The sequence below is a fragment of the Scyliorhinus canicula genome, chromosome 17 (assembly GCF_902713615.1).
Source record: "Scyliorhinus canicula chromosome 17, sScyCan1.1, whole genome shotgun sequence".
Taxonomy (NCBI): domain Eukaryota; kingdom Metazoa; phylum Chordata; class Chondrichthyes; order Carcharhiniformes; family Scyliorhinidae; genus Scyliorhinus; species Scyliorhinus canicula.
The window spans coordinates 82,339,165-82,359,314 of record NC_052162.1 but is presented as its reverse complement, the minus strand read 5'-3'; the positions used below and the strand labels follow the sequence as shown (position 1 = coordinate 82,359,314).

General features: G+C 39.9%; 1 protein-coding gene across 1 annotated transcript in view; it reads left to right on the top strand.

The window, feature by feature from the left end:
• The window catches only part of LOC119951342 (fibronectin type-III domain-containing protein 3a-like), a 156,401-nt gene that overhangs the window by 108,598 nt on the left and 27,653 nt on the right, over positions 1–20,150 (top strand). Inside the window, exons 7-16 of the mRNA XM_038774469.1 lie at positions 4,158–4,216; positions 6,618–6,775; positions 10,670–10,729; positions 10,844–10,982; positions 11,311–11,364; positions 11,518–11,639; positions 12,407–12,581; positions 14,007–14,093; positions 16,118–16,256; positions 19,471–19,539. Coding sequence (XP_038630397.1) covers positions 4,158–4,216; positions 6,618–6,775; positions 10,670–10,729; positions 10,844–10,982; positions 11,311–11,364; positions 11,518–11,639; positions 12,407–12,581; positions 14,007–14,093; positions 16,118–16,256; positions 19,471–19,539 — 1,062 coding nt within the window. The remainder of the gene's footprint in view (positions 1–4,157; positions 4,217–6,617; positions 6,776–10,669; positions 10,730–10,843; positions 10,983–11,310; positions 11,365–11,517; positions 11,640–12,406; positions 12,582–14,006; positions 14,094–16,117; positions 16,257–19,470; positions 19,540–20,150) is intronic.

Here is a 20,150-nt window from a genome sequence, read left to right as displayed (position 1 = left end):
TGCAGAAAAGGCAGAACAGAGGGATTTGGGGGGGTCTCGTGCATAAATCGCAAAAAAGCTAGCATGCAAGTTCAGCAGGCCATTGAGATGGCAAATGGAATTTTGGCTTTTATTTCAAAGGGAATGAAGTATAAATATAGGGAAGTCCTGCTAAAACTATACAAGGCACTAGTTAGACCACACCTGGAATACAGTGAACAGTTTTGCGGTCCCCTTATCTAAGGAAAGATATATGGGTATTCGAGGCAGCCCAGAGAAAGTTCACTAGGTCTATCCTAGGTATGGAGGAGAGATTGAGCAGGTACGGCCTGTACTCATTGGAGTTTAGAAGAATGAGAGGCGACCTTATTGAGACATATAGGATTCTATAATTGAGAATAGTGTCTTATTTTTGTACAATTTTGTGTAGTTGTAATAAAATTTGAACTTCATAGCCTAAAATTCAGGAACTATTTAAAATCCTGATTAATTTGTGTTTTTGTATGTGTTGCACATTGAAGAGCTGAGTTTCTATAGAGGGTCGTCTCATTATCCATTGTAACTTTGACAAAGCTCCATAAAAAACTCATTCACTCTGATCTTTTGAGGTTTCCGCAGCTCTTCTGTTGCAGTTTGAAAAAAAAATCCATGGAAATTAGTATCTAGCTGATTTTCATTTTGTGAGATTGAAATGTTATCCTGCCATTCAGAAATGTTACACCTTGTGCATTTGATCAATTAATTGCACTTGATCAATTATTTTGTTTTGTAGGAAGGATAGAAACAGCAAGTAAATGCCTCCAAACCCACTAAAAATTTGTTTTTTTTCTTCACACTTTCTTAGCTTCAGGAATGTATAATTCTGTATAGGATAGTTGGTTCTGTGAACAGTAAGAGCGTTACGCAAAGGACCACTAGGGATCAAAAGTCCTGTTACAAGAGGGAGCTACTATTGGTTAAAATATTTAATCCAGCTTCTTGAAACTTGAAGAAAGAAATCTGAGCCAAACTATTTTAATCCGATGACTACTCTGCTAGGAGAACAATTAGCTTATTGTGCTGGTCTGCACCTAATCGCTATTTTTATTTCATTGCTTCAGTAGACTCAAGCCTTCAATCTGATACTTTATGTTTTGTCATTGGTCATTGTCATTGGGCAGCACGGTAGCACGGGGCAGCACGGTAGCATGGTGGTTAGCATAAATGCTTCACAGCTCCAGGGTCCCAGGTTCGGTTCCCGGCTGGGTCACTGTCTGTGCGGAGTCCTCCCTGTGTGTGCGTGGATTTCCTCCGGGTGCTCCGGTTTCCTCCCACAGTCCAGAGATGTGCGGGTTAGGTGGATTGGCCATGCTAAATTGCCCGTAGTGTCCTTAAAAGTAAGGTTAAGTGGGGGGGTTGTTGGGTTACGGGTATAGGGTGGATACGTGGGGTTGAGTAGGGTGATCATTGCTTGGCACAACATCGAGGGCCGAAGGGCCTGTTCTGTGCTGTACTGTTCTATGTTCTATGCTGGGAACTTTATGTTTCAGTGACTGTATGTGCAAACTTTGGCGTAACACCTTTGGTATGTTGGAAGCTTCTAATTGGATTTACATTAGTTTTGAAAAGTGTCTTTCATTCCTTTTTGAGTTTGGTTTATTTTCCAGGAACTCCCATTTTCAAGCTTTAATGGGAATTCTTATAATTTCAGTCTTATTTGTATGTCAACCTGAAAAAGGCTGAATGACTAAATTTGTTTTTTTCCCTATCACAAACTCTTGATTCTTTTCAAAAATGGACTCTGGAAATTGTGCCGATATCTAAGGCATTTTGGAGCACTGAATTGTGCGGTGGCGATGTTAGCTGTTTATGGCAGGTGTTTGAGGAGGTGAAGGGTGAGGTGGGATTTGGTTAAACTTTGCATTTAGCTCCAGCCATTAGTGTATAGGACAAGCTTTAATGCTCTTTCGTGCGCATCAATTTCCTGCATCTGGGCAAGTTAGTTGCTGCTAATAATTTAGCTGTTGTTGCCCCACAGTACTAAACACTTTATCAAAACCTCCCGCTGCCTTGGGAAAGTGGGCAGCATAATCAAAGACCCCTCCCACCCGTCTTACTGACTCTTCCAACTTCTTCCGTCAGAATAAAAAGTCTGAGAACACGCACAAACAGATTTAAAAACAGCTTCTTCCACGCTGTTACCAGACTCCTAAACGAGCTGCTTATGAATTGACCTGATTAATACTACACTCCTGTATACCGGTGTCTATGTATTCACATTGTGTACCTTGTGTGCCCTATTATGTATTTTCTTTTTATTTTATTTTATTTTCATGTATTAACTGATCTGTTTGAGCTGCTCGCAGATAAATACTTTTCACTGTCCCTCACATGGCAATTAACAAATCCAATCCGATGTATCTCCATAGTGAAATATATTTTTAAATCCAAAGAAAGTTACTTTTTAAAATGTAAACCGAATATATTTCCTGTTGGTTCAGCTGATTAGGTAAGTGAGCCATATGGATAAGAAATTAAATAAATAACTTGCATTCATATAGCACCGTTCACATCCTCCAAAGTTAATCACTTTTGATGTGTAGCCACTTTTGTTTCACAGGGTAAAGTTGGCACAGTTTAGTACATTGCCATGTCTCTCCAATACGATGAGAGGCCAGTGAACCTAGTTTGTCAGTGCTGGTTAAGGAATAATTGTTTGTCAGACTACCTGAGAAATTCCTGGATCCACAAGAGCAAGCAGGAATCAGTTTATCATCTTATTTGAAAGAAGGCACGTTCTCGATGCTTTCACCAGCTGGTGCTGTTAGTCTATTTTGACTATGTTACCAGAAAGGGCACTGCAATCAATTTACAACACCCCCCCCCCCCCCCCCCCCCCCCCCCCGGAGTTACCAACTGCATTAGATTGTAAAGATTCTAATTGGAGACTGGTTTCCTCTTTGGGAAATAAGATTACTGTTGCAAGAGGTTTTTTTAAAAATTGCAGTCTCGTCACTAAGAACAACAGGGACTGGGTCAATTCTGGTCTTTTGTTAGCTTTGCTGTACATTGTATAGAAACTGCATAAGACTCACTAAGATCAACTTATATTCATCGAGTTGGTCCTGGCAACAAAGATGTTCTTGTCTGTTAACACCGGCCGGATGCAACCGAGACTAATACAAGGATAAACTGTTCTTCCATCATCAAAATTGCTAGCATTGTTCTTTCGAAGCACTTTCAGGTACTTTTTTGTATAAGCTTACATTCTAAGTAAATTGAGTAGAATGAAATAGAGACTGTGAGAAATCTCCATTTTCCACTAAAGCATTCCAAGCATTTGATAAACTCTGAATGGGTTTTGAGCTGAAATAATTGACAAATGTAGCATTTATTGCTTTTTTCTATATACCTCAAATGCTGCCAGATTGGATTTCCCCATGTAGAAAGTCCTCCGCTTTACTATCACAGCGAAGAGCTACAGAAATGTTTTCTTTTAAGCCAGTGCTAGGTTATCTAGGTGTTAGGTTAGATTGAATTTACATTTAAAAAATGTTTTAAATCTTGTTCGGAGACAGTGTTGACTTTGTACCAAAGAGAATAGATAAATATGTATCTTACCTCCTTCACACAACTTAAACAACTGGATGGTTGTGTGCTTGTGTTTTGATATGGTAGAATTTATTAATCTACTGTTTAAGGACAGAGCATTGTGTGGCTGCCAATGTTATGTTCCAGTAACCATGATTTATCTAAATGAAGAACAATATATTCTAAATTGCATAGATGGAAAAGCAGCTGACAGGAATGACTGCTGAGTTGCACCTGATAAACGAACATAAACATGGCAATTGCCCCATATTTGAACAGTGGTAAATTGGACTAGAAGAGGAAACCTGGTCTAATTAGTAGCTTCTAAGCATTAAACAAATGTTCACCATTCAGACTTGAACAAAGCATCATCCTGTGGCCAAACTAAGCAAAAATGTTTTATATGGATGTTAAGCGTTTTGAGCAAGTGCAACTACAATTTAGTAACGTGGTACAGCATGTATGAGTAAAATGGCAGTAATGAAATTATTTTAAATTGTCATTCAAATGCAAGATTACCATGAAATTATGCTGATTTTTGTAGTCCGATACCAACCTCAGTCTTATGCATTGATTTGTAATTAGTCTTTTTGTGTGCTTTTTTTAATATTCAGATTTAGAAACAAAATTATTACAAGAACTTCTTTCTGGCATTGCTAAGCCTCTGGTAAGTAAGATTTAAGATTTTATTTTTTTTAAACTCAGAATTGGTGTAATAGTGCTGTATGTCGGCTGGCTGAATGGTGTGCCATGCACGCAAGCACAGTGGACCCTAGTATAAGCTCTGATTCTGACATTTGCACTAGTGATGGTGCTGCAAGTTGACTTCAGTGTTCCTGGATTAGGATAGGGGGGAGAGAAATTGGAAAGGTTCTCACATCTGCCTGCTATCTGATATCCTGCTGTGTGTGTTTTCTAATTATTGCTCCTGTTGCTCCAATTCCTGCTCCTATTTCTTATGCTTTCTTTGTGAGAAGGTGGAGTTGAGGTAGATGATCAGTCATGATTGATCTTACTGATGAATGGAACAGGCTCAGAAGGCCGTGGCCTATTCCTAGTTCCTTTTGCTTATATTCTCACTGTGAACCAGGCCAGCCTTCTGAGACTAAATCATATTCTTCTCTCCAAGATGAAAGACAACATTAGTCCTGCACAGCTCATGACGGCTGATTTTATAGCATAATTGAGGAAGACCTAAAATCGGGCACCTGCTCAGTCTCGCAGCAACAGAATTATTCCTAATCAGTCCATCTACTCAGATGCTGCCCGCACTTGTTAGCAAAAAAGTTGCAATCATCACCTCTGCCTGATGAAACATGTTTGATCCTTGTATCTTGGCAAACTACCACGCCATCGTCAATGCTCCCCACACCCCTTTTTTTCACCAAAGTCCTGGAAGGCGTGTCGCCTCCCAATTCTGTGCCCACCTTCCACAACAAAATGTTGTTTGTGTTTAAAAATATTTTTTGTGCCTATCACTACTGAAATGATCTGAATCAAATTTACTGATGACGTTTTTTGATTATGGCGCATTATCCCCCAGAACTCTCTGCAGCTATTAACACTGTCAAAACACCATCTTCTCTCGCCACCTCTATTGTCCAACTCGGTGGAACTACCTTGATTTGTTCAACTATTAGCTATCCAATCATAGTCAGAGGAACTCTAACGAGATTCTCATCCCACCCATACAGTATTAAGTGTCATGTGAGAGTACCTTTAAGAAATGAGTGTTTATTACTGCAGTGATGTCAGAGAGTGGTTGGAGCTGGGCTGTCTGTCAGCTTTTTACTTTTGTTTTAGACTGTTTGCTGCAGGATGGGTTTTAGTTTTGTTTTCAGAGCTGGATAGCTGCCAGAAGGTGTATTAGAGTGTCTCTGTAATCTAAAAACTGTAAATCGATCCTTGGGTGATTTAAAACTAATAACTGCTCTCAGTAGTGACTTTAACCTGATATGCTTCTGTTGAAAGGTTTTGTTTTAAGTCTTATGGATGTTAAAGGACATTTTAAGGATTACTTAGTATTGTATTCTTTGGGGGTTGTATTTGAATTAATGGTTGCTAAGATGTTCACTATGTTTTAAAAAGGTTACCTTGAGTTCATAATAAACATTTGTTTTGCTTTAAAAAATACATTTCCATTTCTGCTGTACCACACCTGTAGAGTGGGCCGTGTGCTCCCCATACCACAATCTATTAAAAGTTGTGGGTCAGGTGAACTCCATGATACACTTTGGGGTTCTCTAAACCCTGACTCATAACAAGTGTAGACTCATTCAAGGAACTATTCTTCATCTCCTGCTCTTGCGCATTTGAATGCTTCCCATTAGCAACATGATCCATAGACGAGGGCACCTTGCATGTGTAAACTGAATTTATGCAAATTGACCCCGCTATGACCCTACATGTACATGAAACACAGTTTCCTCTAATTAAGAGTTGGTAAGGCTGAAGAGAAAGTTTTCATCCTTACCCGCAGAGTGTCCTTTTACCTCGGACTCCAACCCCTTCCAATGCCATTTTCTTAGGTCGAATCGAACCTTTCACAAACCTAGCATTCTATTGAATGATGAGATGAGCTTCTGACTTAATATCCTCTTCAACACACATACCTCCTACTTTGGCCTCTACCATCACGTGCCTCTGCCCCTGTCTCAGCTGATCTGCTGTTGACGTTCTCCACAGCCTCATTTAAATTTCTCATTCTTGTGCTTAATACCTCTGCAGCCTTTCCCTTCCCTGTCTTTGTGATCCCTTCCAGCCCTGCACTTTCTCGGGGAGCTTTACACTTGTCCTTCTGCCTTCGCACCACCGTTAATGGCCATGCACTCTGGGATATCCTCCCTAAACCTCCCAACCTCCTTTTTCTTTCACTGAGCTTTTGCTCAACTAAATATCTCCTCATTTGGTTCTGTGACCATTGCTGTTTGATTATGCCCCAAAATAGTGTGTTATATTTTTCTACTTTTGAAAGACACAATATAAATGCAAGATGGTGCTGATTGTCACTGCTGTTGAAGCTGCTATCCTATTCTGGTGTTCATGTTTAACTGTACTTTTGACTCCAGGTGTCTGAAATTAAAGAAAAATCAGCTGTCTTGTCCTGGAATCCACCCTCGAGTTCAGTGGGGGAGGAAGATAATGCTGATCAGTTACCAGCAAGCTGCGATTATGAAGTTACAATATCTAACAGTGGAAAAAATGGAAAATTCAAAGTGGTTTATTTGTAAGTATGTCCGTTTGATTCTTTTTGTATTGTTTTCATTTTATGTGTACTGATTACAATGTCACTTCGGCACCCTGTGGCAACTGCAAACTCAAACTCATTCCGTGCTAGTACAATGCATGGAAGACCAGGTATACTGCAAACTAAAACTAAAACTCATTCCTTGCTAGCATAATGCATGGAAGACCAGGTGTTTTACGACCTAAGCGAGCAATTACCATATTGTTACGCACCATTCCTGACATCCTCAGTAGGGGGGTTGGCTAGCTCAGTTGGCTGAATGGATGATTCGTGATGCGGAGTGACGCCGACAGCACGGGTTCAATTTCCATACCCGCTCAGGTTATTCTTGAAGGCCCCTGGGCGCCGCAGTGGTTAGCACTACTGCTTCATGGCGCCACGTTTCGATCCTGGCTTTGGATCACTGTCCGTGTGGAGTTTGCATATTCTCCCCGTGTTTGGGTGGGTTTCAGCCCCACAACCCAAAGATGTGCAGGGTAGGTGGATTGGCCACGCTAAATTGCCCCTTAATTGGAAAAAATTAATTAGGTACTCTAAATTTATAAAAAAATAATTATTATTTTCAACCTTTCCCCTCTCCTAAGGTGTGGTAACCCTCATTTAAACCACCACCGATCAGCTCTCAAAGGGGAGAGCAGCCTATGGTCCTCTAGGACTGTGGCGATATTTGCATTTAGTTAAGCACAAGACTGAGACTGCCATAGCCCAATGTCTCTGAACCAGAGGAACTGGATCCAAAGCTTGGACGAACTTTGAACCCAGGTGTGAAAAGACAAATTTCGAAATCAAGCTGTACGCTAAACACATATTTTAAATCATAGCTCTTAACCAATAAGGCACACAAATTGTGGAGCTGGACTCCCAGGTGTTCATTTAGTCCTAGTCCCTTTTGCAAATTTTGTACAGTCTTAAAATGGATTTTTAAAAAGGACAAATTAAATTTGCTAAGTATACTTTGTGACTGGCAAATAAAGCTCTAATTGTGGTACAGAGTATTTATATAATAAAACCTTTACAAATAGGCACTTATTGAGTTTCCAAATAATTTACTTTGTAAAAGATCCAAGTTTTGCCTTGAAATTGCAGACCCTTCATGAACAACAGGCAACCTCAATGTACCAATTTTGTTTGCAAGTGAAAATATGGGGTATACCCTGAATGCTTGCACAACCTGATCCCATGGATTGAAGGGCTTCTCTGCCGCTCTGGATACTGGGTAAAGAATTCACCTTTCCACCAAATCCAAGAACTGAACTGGAATGATCAATATTCATAAAATGAAACTGCCTCTGGATTATTAACATGGAGGTCGTAGCATTACATTTCCACAGCCGAGTCAAGTGACATTACTTCACCATTGTCACAGTTTTAACCGAGTGGAGCTCACATTAAGTCTGTTTGGAATTGTGGGTGTTGAGTTTCACATAGATACTGACACTGGGGAATATAGTCTTGCTGGAGCAAACAAAGACAGGGAAGAGATAGGACTGAGGATGAAGAGGGTGACTGGGAAATAGAAACAGCAGATTGTTGCTCAAGTGCTTACAGGTTTGTTGGGGTGTGTGAGGGCTTCTTGGTTCTCTACAGAGAGTCAGGAGCAGAAATACAATAACAAGGAGTAAGAACTGAGAAAAAAGCTGGTGGAGTAGACCAAACAGCCGGAAGCCAGCTCTGCCTTGTTACAATCATGGCGGATGTTTGGCTTCATAGAACATAGAGTGCAGAAGGAGGCCATTCGGCCCATCGAGTCTGCACCAACCCACTTAAGCCCTCACTTTGACCCTATCCCAATAACCCCTCCTAACCTTTTTGGTCACTAAGGGCAATTTATCATGGCCAATCCACCTTACCTGCAGGTCTTTGGAATGTGGGTGAAAACCGGAACACCCGGAGGAAACCCACGCAGACACAAGGAGAATGTGCAGACTCCGCACAGACAGACACAGACAGTGACCCAGCGGGGAATTGAACCTGGGACCCTGGCATTGTCAAGCCACAGTGCTATCCACTTGTGCTACCATGCTGCCCTTCAGTGCCACTTTCCCACCTGCTTCCCACATCCCTTCATTCCCCAAGAAGACAAAAATCTGTCTTTCTCACAATGGAGTCCTTAAATAGCGAATTCCAAAAATTCACAATCCTTTGAGTGAGGAAATTTCTCCTCATCTCAATCTAAATGATTGTCAGAGGCAACACAGTATCATAGTGGTTAGCACAGTTGCTTCACAGCTCCAGGATCCCAGGTTCGATTCCCGGATGGGTCACTGTCTGTGTGGAGTCTGCACATTCTCCCCGTGTCTGCGTGGGTTTCCTCCCACGGTCCAAAGATGTGCGGGTTAGGTGGATTGGCCATGCTAAATTGCCCTTAGTGTCCAAAAAGTGTAAGTGGGGGTTACTGGGATAGTGTAGATACGTGGGCTTGTGTAGAGTGCCCTTTATAAGGGCCGGTGCAGACTCGATGGGCCGAATGGCCTCCTTCTGCACTGTAAATTCTATGATCTATTATTCTGAGACTGTGCTCCCTGTTCTAGATTCCTCAGGGGAAACCACCTTTCAGTTCCATGCTTTCTAGCCCCTTCGGAATCTTGTATGTTTCAGTGATATGACCAGTAGGAGCAGACAATAAAGTGGAAAAACCAATGGCGAGCAGAGGAGGGAGGTTCTTTGTGTGACAGTTTTTGGGCTATGGATCCGTTATCACATATTTTGCCATATTTTTATTATTATAGGAAAAAAACTGGGGTTTTCTTTTGGAAGTAATCATACAGTGGAACATTATAATTCCTGTGGCACGGTGGTAGATACATGATATTTACAATTTTGATATGGAATGCGAGGAAATATTTGCTATTTACTCTAACTACAAATCTGCACCATCACCAAGACCGCTTATTTCCCCCTCCATGATGTACCACACCCACGTCAAATCATCAGCTGATGAAACCTGTACCTATGCCTTTGTTACATTGAGAATGGACTATTCTGACATATTCCGATTGGGCTCCCAAATTCTAACCCCATAAACTTAAGGTCATCCAAAACTCTGCTGTCCTTGACTAATTGTTCACCCTTCACTCGTGCACTGTCTGACCTATATTGGCTTTTGGTCAAACAAATCCTTAATTAAAAAAATTTTTTTTTCCAATTAATACTCAGATTTTAATCATCACACCACTGGTGGTCATGCCTTCAGCAGTTACAATCCTTAGCACTTTTCCCTGTAAGCTATTCAGCATTCTACTTTGCAGGGAAAAAAACAGCCACGTAAATAACATTGACTTTAAAATGTGCCCGATAAGCAGCTACGCCGAAATCGTAAAGATTGCACAATGGGGGCTAAACGGTAAAATAGTGGTTAGCACTATGGCTTCACAGCGCCATGGTCCCAGGTTCAATTCCCGGGTTGGGTCACTGTGTGGAGTCTGCACGTTCTCCCCGTGTCTGTGTGGGTTTCCTCCGGGTGCTCCGGTTTCCTCCCACATCCCGAAAGTCATGCTATTAGGTAATTTGGACATTCTGAATTCTTCCTCTGTGTACCTGAACACAGGAATGTGTCGACTAGGGCTTTAAAAAAAAGATTGCACAATGCAACAAACAGGCTTTGTACTGCAAACAGAAATTAGTGGGAACATGGATCCTAAGCTCTGAAGCTCCCTCCCTAAACCCCGCCACCTCTCTAATTCTCTTTCCTTCTTTATGGCGCACCCATTTAAACCTCCTTTGGCCAAGCCTTAGTTTTACTGCCCTAATATTTCAGTGTGGCTCAGTTTCTAATTTTGCTTTAGAATGCTCCTTTGGGTGCCATATCAGTGCAAATTGTTGTTTTCAGCAAGAGTGAGAAAGTTCAACTTAAGATATGTTTCTTAATTTCAGAGGAGAAGAAACAACAGTTACTTTATCCGAACTGCGACCGGCCACAGATTACCACGTTAGGTACTGATTCATACCGATATCATTTAAAATGAGCATAATAAATTTTCTTATGGATTGTTACAAGAGAAAGGAGGTTTCTGCTTTACCCTCTTAACAGCTGTGTTTTTTTCATAGAGTTTCAGCAAATTGCAATTCTGTGAGAGGGTCTGCTTCAGAAGCGGCAAGCTTTACAACAGAAATCGGTAAACCCGATTCTCCTGCTGCACCAAAACTAATTAATAGGACCAAAAACAGTCTGAACCTGCAGTGGAAGGTATGAATTGCTAGATCTATCAGCAAATAATTTTTTGATGCTTTGACTTCTGTAGGAGAGGAGTAGGGTCTAGTGGGGGTGGCTGCGGAGGTGTTGTGCGGTGCTTCCTGCGAAATGTTAACACTCAAGAGGCTCTTGTGCAAACATTCCCAGGACCCCAAATGTAATTTTCAGAACATGGTATAAGTAACCCACAGGGAACAATATAATCTGCAGAGAATGTTTGTATTAGTGTACAGCAGCAAAAATAGCATGCTAGCACGCTAATAAATCCAGTGATGTACAGAAAACTAATAACACCTTTAATCTATTTTAATTTTTGCTGCAGGCACCCAATGATGGTGGTTCTAAAATCTCCAGTTATCTTTTAGAATGGGATGAGGTGAGTGTTTTCCTTGTATTGTCTTTAAATGACAGTTCTCCTTATTAAAGGATCAAAATGTCATGGTGCAGATAACACTGTGGTAGTAAATTGTCAGTAGCTGGTATTTAATGGCTCAATAAGAATTAACTGCAATAAACCTTCTTCACGTAGGGAAAACAAACCCCTTTCAAGGAATGTTACTTTGGACATCAGAAGCAGTACAAGTTGACTAAATTGTCCCCATCAGTAGGATATACGTTCAGGCTAGCAGCTAAAAATGAAATTGGACTGAGGTAGGTAACCTTACTTCGAAATATATTCACTGAGAATGGGAAAATCTGATGTATCTATAGCTGCTTTTTTAAAACCAGGTCCTGGGGAGAAGGCGCTAAAGTTATGTGATAACATGTATTGTCACGTACCATCCTCTTTTACAGTGGCATCTGCTCTAGTTCTAAATGAAATTATCGAACAGTCTTGCTTTTTTTACATTCTCCAGAACTGTTTGACAATATTAGTGAGAATTAAGGATCGTTATTTTTATCTACTGATGTTTTCTTGCGTAAAGACTTAAAGAATAGAAGACCATCAATACAATCAAGCATAAGCTTCAATTCCACTCTCTCCTTTATCCCCAAATCCTTGATTCATTTAATGCTTATGTTCTGTAACAAACCCCTTCTGTTGGTTGTTATACTAGCTACAAAGTCTTATCGTCATGTTTTTCCATCCATCAGGGTGATCAAGGGTGTATGATAGCCATTTGTAGATTTCTACTCAAAAGCTCAATTGAAAAGGCCAAGCTGTGCATCATGAGGCACATTGTCCCATACTGAGCGATGTTTTAGTTGATAGAAAATGCCATTACTTGTGGAAGCTGACTTTTGCATTGTGTGCCTAGGGTGCTGGGAAGATCACATTCTAATGTCTCTTATTTCTAGTGCCTTCCCATGGAGGGCCAACCATTGTTCGCATGTTCAGCTGCCCTGATACTTGCAATAATAAATTGTGAGCTTCTTGCATTACACTTTAATTATTTATATTTTGGTTCTTCCACTAGTGATCTCAGTGAAACAGTACAGTATTACACAGCAGGCAGTGTTCCACCTTCGCCAGCTGCTCCTCACCTAATTCGTGCAGGTGTCACATGGATGTCATTGGAGTGGGATAGACCCAGTGGTGTTTCATGTGATGAGTCCATTACATACATCCTGGAAATGGAAGATGAGAGTTCAGTAAGAGATTTTAAGATATATTTATTAAGTAATTTTAATCTGTTTGAGAAAGTAAGATATGGGCACTTATAGTATTTGTTATGTTTCTTTGTTGCTGCAAAGAGAAAAGGTATGGAGGTGCCCACGCTCTGGATTTTTGTAAAACACGATGAGAGGTTTAGTTAGGAGTGTTGCTCAATACAATCAAGTTGGTGTTCTGCCCAAAGACCATGCAAACACACTGTTGACGTCACTACACATCACGTGACATTCAACCAGCAGGATGTATTCCCAGATACCTAACAGTATTGAATCATATTCCACTATATTACTTGTTGCAATATGTTCTGGACTAACCAGCAACGCCCACATCCCTAGTTAAAATAATTTTTTTTTAAACCCAGAAAATGTAACATTTTAGAATCGGTACATTCACTGTAACTCAACCAAACGAAGGCACTCTATTGACATGGATTGCTTGTGGTATTCACAGATTACTGACAAGCAATGCACTAAGTACGAAAACCATTCCATGCATATTCAGCCTCACTATTGGGAGCCATCTCTCAGTTAGGTGTTTAGAAGCTTACAATCGTGATAGGATTTAAGCACATAATCCAAATGTCCACAACTACAAGAGTGCAACAGTGTCGGATATGCAAATTTTTCAGAAAGGTGGTATGTGGAGATCTGTCCATCTGCTTACTGCACTAATTAAATAAGAGTTGGTGATTCCCCCAAACTAATGGCCAACATTTTGCACTGAAATCTACAATTTGAGTTGCTTTGTATAACCTTGTTCTTTGGGATGAAGTTCTTTAGGATGTCCTGAGGACGTGAACTTATAAACAATTGGAAGTTCATTCTTCTGTATATAAATGTATGTTGACCTTGCAATGTGTGTACAATCTGTAGTGTAACTTATTGTGGTGAACTGTAAAACCATTAAGTCAAAAAAGTAACAAAAGTGCTTTGAATTGTCATTTTAAATCTTTCTCGTTGTCTTAAACTGCATGGATTTAGGAACAAAAGCAGGTCATTCAGCCCCTCGGGTCTGTTCCATTTCGGCCAGGGCTAACCTGTGTTTCAGATGTTTTCTATCTCGTGAATAGCAATTTGTCTTGTACAGATTGCTATTGGATATGGGCAGAGATTTGGCACGTGGAAATTGCTAACCTCTGACCAATTATGGACAGCACATTTTCAAACGGCAAACTATCCTAGTTGAAATGCATGTCCCGGTGGAGGAAATGTGATAATTTCTGGTTTGTTAATCACTGTTATTTTTGGCTGGTTTCCATAAGCAGTTATTGTAAGTAAAATGGGTAGAACAAAAGGGAATTTTGATACTTTTTCAGAAGTTTTTTTGCACAATACTGCTGTGACTCACAAATTGCATATTTAACTTGCAAAATTGTTTTCAATTACATTTTAAATATTTTATAGGGTTATGGTTTTAAGGCAAAATACAACGGTGATGAGCTCGCTTGCACTTTAAAAAATCTCAGACGGAGTAGCTCCTTCAATTACAGAGTAAGTGCTATTTGCTTATTCATGGCTTATTTTTTCTTTTAATATGACTTTGCACTTTTGATTGAGTTAATAACCATAATAAGTAGGCTTACATGAAGACTGCAATGAAGTTACTGTGAAAATACCCTCATTGCCACACTCCGGAGCCTGTTCAGGTACACAAAGGGAGAATTCATAATGTCCAATTCACCTAACCAGCACATCTTTGGGGACTTGTGGGAGGAAATCGGAGTACCCGGAAGAAATGCATGCAGACACGGGGAGAACGTGCAGACTCCGCATAGACAGTGACCCAAACACGAATTGAACCCGGGACCCTGGTGCTGTGAAGCAACAGTGCTAACCGATGTGTAGCCCATGGATTCAGATGATAAATGGTGTTGGTTCCCAAATGAGGGAGGAAAAGAATCAAACAGGGAGTCCATAAAATCCCTACAGTGCAGAAGGAGGCCATTTGGCCCTTCAGATCTTCACCCACCCTCTGAAAGAGCACCTTTCCTGGGCCCATTCCTGTGCCCTATCCCCCTGTATCCCCAAGTCTGCACATCCTTAGACACAAAGAGGCAATTTAACATTGCCAATCCACTTATTCTGCATATCTTTGGACTATGAAGAAACCAGAACACCCGGAGGAAACTAGCGCAGACTTGAGGAGAAGTGCAAACTCACACAGCCACCCAAGGTCAGAATCGATCATGGGTCTCTGGCGCTGAGAGACAGCATTGCTAACCACAGTGCCACCATGTTGCCGTATATCTACGTGGTATTATCCAGCACACCTGTGTTAAAGTATGATGTATTATTGCTACATCACATCTTGTGCATCTTACTGTAGTTGAATTGTCTGATACTTGCTGAGGCTCAAGAATCATGAATAACCACTTCAGTGGGATATTGGAGGGCAGCCGCTTATGTGGAATTTCAGGATTAGAAGGGGTGGGATTCAACTCTTTTTGATACTTTGTTGCACTCGTTGCTACTTGTCTCACTGTTTCTCTTCAGTGGCTTATGGTACAAGAGGCTGTTTTTACAATCCACAGACTCTGTCCAGGGCTGTTACTGCAATAAAATCTATTTTTTTAAAAAGAAACCAGTCATCAGTCTGACTCTGAACTCCCTACCTGGAGAGATAGAGTCTCTCACCACACTACTCCATTTCACTCAAATGGAAGCTCTCCCCTTAATGCCAATCCAGTATCAAAGACTGAAGTTGGAGTTTCCTGTTTGCTGGGCCCATGGTAGGTGGATCTGAATGGGAGGGGGTCACTTCACTTCCATTGGATGCAAATTCCTTACTGGATGCCAACCTAGTATTAAGAGACTGAAACAAGTATCCACTACCTGGGGAGTAGTCTTGAGAGTGTATCAAAATTATTAGTTGAAAAGAATTGCTGACCGTAGCATTTTATCAGTCATCATGGCTGACACAGATGCCCTAATCAGGAGAGGAAAAGCAGTAGAAATAAAATTATTTTTTTAAATAGGGCAAATTAAAGACTGGAATGTGGACATGGAGTGAAGGTAGAAGCTGAAATAGTCTGAAAATTGTTTTAAATTTTAAAATAGTTTTTAAAAATGGAGTTAATCGGGACATGTGATGCTCCCAGAATATAAAAACAATTGGGGGCCAATTCTGTTGTTAAATCCCAGTTACAGCAATGAGAGAATGGAAAAGAGGAAGTTTGTAAATCATTTAAGTGAGTGTTGGGTGTAGAATCGGGTAACTTTCAACCTGGAGGATGGAGTGGCAGGCCACAACGTGGATTTCTGCTAATTTACGCATACACCACATCCTGAAGTTGGCCCATTTCAGAGGGGCAATGAAAGCGAATACATCGTCATTCCCCACCCCTCACTCGACACCTCCCCCCAGTGGAAAATACAGGCCAATGTTTGATCTGTCTCCATGGGGATACAGGAACTGTGTGCTGAAGTGTCATGTTTTTCTTCTTGCATGCTCTTAAAAATTATCCTGTTTAAACTTGAGTTGAAATTAACTTGATTTTCTTTTCATTAATATGCAGGTATTTGCCTGTAATAGTGAAGGCAAAAGTAACCCCAGTGCGGTTGTGAAATATTGCACATGTCCTGATAAGCCTGGACCACCGAGTAAACCAAGCATGAAGGGAAAAGTTCATGCATACAGTTTAAAGGCTGTGTGGGGTAAGCCAAATCTGATGTGATGCAATAATGCAGCCCATTGTGAAAACAACTCATTGCAATGAATTCCTATAATTAAAATTGTGCTTTTTGTTCTCCAAACTGTGTAGCTTTTATTGAATCGTGTGCATGTTGCCACTTTGCAACATCTGCATCAGTAGAAGATGCGAGCTTTATGTCACTTGCAAGTGTCTCAAGTAAATCCTTTGGGGGGAAAAAAAGGGGCAACCACGGAAGATAGCACTCACCTCTTCAGGAGTGTACGATGAAGCAGTAATAAGCAACTGCAAAAACTATAATTTGACAAAGCAGCAGACATTGAAAATAGAATTGCACAAAAAAAGTTTTTTTTTTAAAAGAATATGTCTCCATCTTATTTTTTCAGTTACACAAATGCACACAAATTTGAACAATTCATAAAAGAAGCTCTCCGTTTACCCAAACCATTTTCCTTGCTTCTTTTACTGACATTGCTTTTGCCTCCTGAGGCCTAATCTCCAAAGACCTGGAACTAGCAAACTTTTACTCCTTTTCTGGAGCCCGTTTCATTCAGTTGGATTATAGTCTGTAAGCATAGTCGAAGCAGCAGAGCTTCTTTTATAAATAATTTCATACACTTTCAAATGTTGTCTCACTAAGAATTACTGTTTCCCAATCTTATGGTTATTCGCTTTTTAAAAAAATTTCATGCTGCAGAAAAAGCAATAGCTGATCTGTTGCCAGTGCCGGTACGGCTGTTTAGTTTGTGTAGAAAATACGAAGAAAGCACTGGGAGCATCGAATGAAATGGTAACTAAATGTTACGCTGTTTTCATGCTCCGATATATTATTTCAGGCTTCCTTATTGATATTTTCACAATTTGTTTACACGCCTGTAAATGATAGAACATGACCTGCGCCAGTTTTTCCCCTCTTCGTTTTTTTCGTCAGATGAGGTGTGCATTTTTGCCCTTTTTAAAAGTGTCCAAGTCATGGATGTAGCATGTACGTCTGGTGACTGTTCCAGATGTCACACTTTTTAATGTTCCTTTAACGAATATGCCCTCCAAGATCTGCTGGTTTGTAAGTGATTTCTTGTGTGATTCCCCCAAGTGGGTGAGAGTAGTTCTTTTGGAGTAGCATTTGTTACATTGTACAGTGATTTGGGGGGGATAATTTTTTTATGGATTGAAAAAGTATGGATATCTGTAAGGAAAGCATTCAGGATTTCAAAGACTTTGAGACGAAGTGATTAGGAACAGAAATAGTGGAGGTAGCATCTGCATTCAGGGTCGAAGATATTAATGGAAGAAAAAAATGGCAAACATGTGAGGAATAGGATTTAATTAGAGGGAATTTTATTACATTATCATGAAAAAACCTAGCTAGCAACTTGGTGATTTAAGAAAGAGGGAATTCAAAACAAAGCCCCATCATGAGGAAAGTGGAGCATTAAACAGGATTGGGAATTTCAGAAAAATACAGCCAAAGAAGGGAGGCTAAAAAAAATATACACCAGGAAATATCAAGAAAAAGAACATCGAGCAAAAGCAGAAATTGAAAACTAAAATTAGCTGATGGTTGGTGGTGGATTTGGGGTGGATTAAGCTTCAGAGCGGGACAAGGAATTAAAATAGAGGCAAGTAATCAGAGAGCTGCACTGAGAACTGGCAGAGCTCAGTGTGTTGCAAAGTTGGTAAGATGTCGGGTTGGAAGCTGACAGGTCAAATCTGTGGGGTGAGGCAGAAAGAAGGAGCACATCTTTGGAGCCGGGTAATTTTAACGGTACTAGATGAGGAATTAGGTCAGACAGCAAAGGGAGCATGTTCCAAGGCTGATCCAGACAGGCAGAAGCTGATCCAGACAGGCAGACGAATTTCAATTTGTTTCCAATGTTGGGTTATATAGAAAGCAAGGCATAGGAGTTGGGATAAATCAGAGTTGATGCAAAAGCACCACCTACTGTTCGAAGACTTGCATTAAAAAATTGAAAGAACTGCCAATAAATTTTGTTAACAGAGGTTTCCCATTATAAAATGTTGACGCAGGTTTTTCCCATTATAGGTACTTGCGTACAAACCATGAATCAAAAAAATGTGACACAACAGACCAACTTGTACAAGGAGTGGGCGTCATAAACAAGACATTAATTATAGCATTTTGTAGATACCAAATGTGTGTGCATGTTAAATATTTACAAGACTACCTGAAATAAGCAATCAGCAGATAGTCCTAATTAAAAAACTCAAATTCTGAAAGGACTACAGCTTCATTGATGTTTGGAGAAGGATTGTTGGTAAATTCCTTAAAATTAAACCAATTAATTTTAGCTCAATCTTTAACAATGCTTTATACTACCAAGAGATAAAGAGATTTAGTGCAAATTAATTCATCATGTTTTACGGTTTAATGTCAGATCCATACAAATGGTCCTTTCTAACTAGATATTCCAGTTAAGGAACTGTATCAGTCAATCTTGGAAAATCGTTAAAAGGAAATGCAATTTACACTTGCTCAAAACTTATTCAAAATCTCTAACCATCTGCAGTCTCACGGCGCCGAGATCCCAGGTTTGATCCCGGCTCTGGGTCACTGTCACTGTTTGCACATTCTCCCCGTGGGTTTCGCCCCCACAACCCAAAGATGTACAAGGTAGGTGGATTGAACACGCTAAATTGCCCCTTAATTGGAAAAATGAATTGGGTACTCTAAATTTATTTTTTTTAAATCTCCAACGAAGAAAGGAACATAGCAGAAATTGCCTGATTTTTTTTAATTTAAAGAAATGTTCTTGGTTTAAAACGAGAAGCTAAACTTAATTTATGTTTGTGATGTACCCATCAGAATTGTACATTCTTGTGACACATGATTTGAGTTCCGAGGAATTTTTAATTTTTTTCAAAGTGTATTGCCTGAGATCCTAACTTATGGTTTTGGCCTTGATGAAACTAACATGCACCTGAATACATTATGTCATATTAGACTGAGCGACGTTCCATTCCTCTTAAAACAATGTGTTTCTGTGATTTTAAAAAATCCATCCAACTCAGTGACTTGTAGAAGAACAAGCTTCCAGACTACTGGCTATTACGTCCAATATGTTTCAGAAATGTGATAGGAGAATCATAGTTACACTGAAGTTGCTGGTCATATTTTAGTTGGGTAAAAGATGTATATTTGCCTTCTGAAATATTAATCATGTTTAAGTCATCAATTTTTTTTTCTTTTTTTTTTGCAGAGCCTCCAAAAGACAATGGAGGGGCAGAGATTACCAAGTATGTACTGGAACTATCAGAGGGATTGAATGGTAAGATTTTTAAACTATCTTTTACTCTGGGCCTTCTCAAATATATGTTTGTCTGCCAAATTTTGCATTCTAGTTAGTTGTGGATTGGTGAGATGTATAATGTGGCGATTAACTTATTTATCTTTGACTCGTGCTAAATTTGTGTTTGGTACTGATGTCAGTTAAACCCAGTTGTTTTTATTCTCCACTTCAGTACCACAGCTCTAGTTTCCTTGTTCATTTTCCCAGCTAAGAAAAGGAAACCAAAGGTTTTAATTTCAAGATGGCACAAGAAAGCTATAAGAGCTTAATCTTGTATGTGTATATTCTAGATCCTGGGACACAAATGGTACCAGTAAATGTTTGTGGTAGTTAAAAAAATAATGTATGTTAACAAATAAAATGCACTCTTAATAAATGTTTTGGCAAATTTGGGAAGAAAACAATTTTGATTCATGAAAATCAGCCAAGTGTGGCATTGGATATAAATTTTGATTTTCAAAGCAATTTCATATAATTAAAATCACCTTTGCATCATTTGTATCCAATAACAAATTGTCATGATGCCTCTAGCCAGTGTTGCTTTATTTTTGTTTTGCTACCTCAGGGTAGTTCCCTAGACCCAACAATCA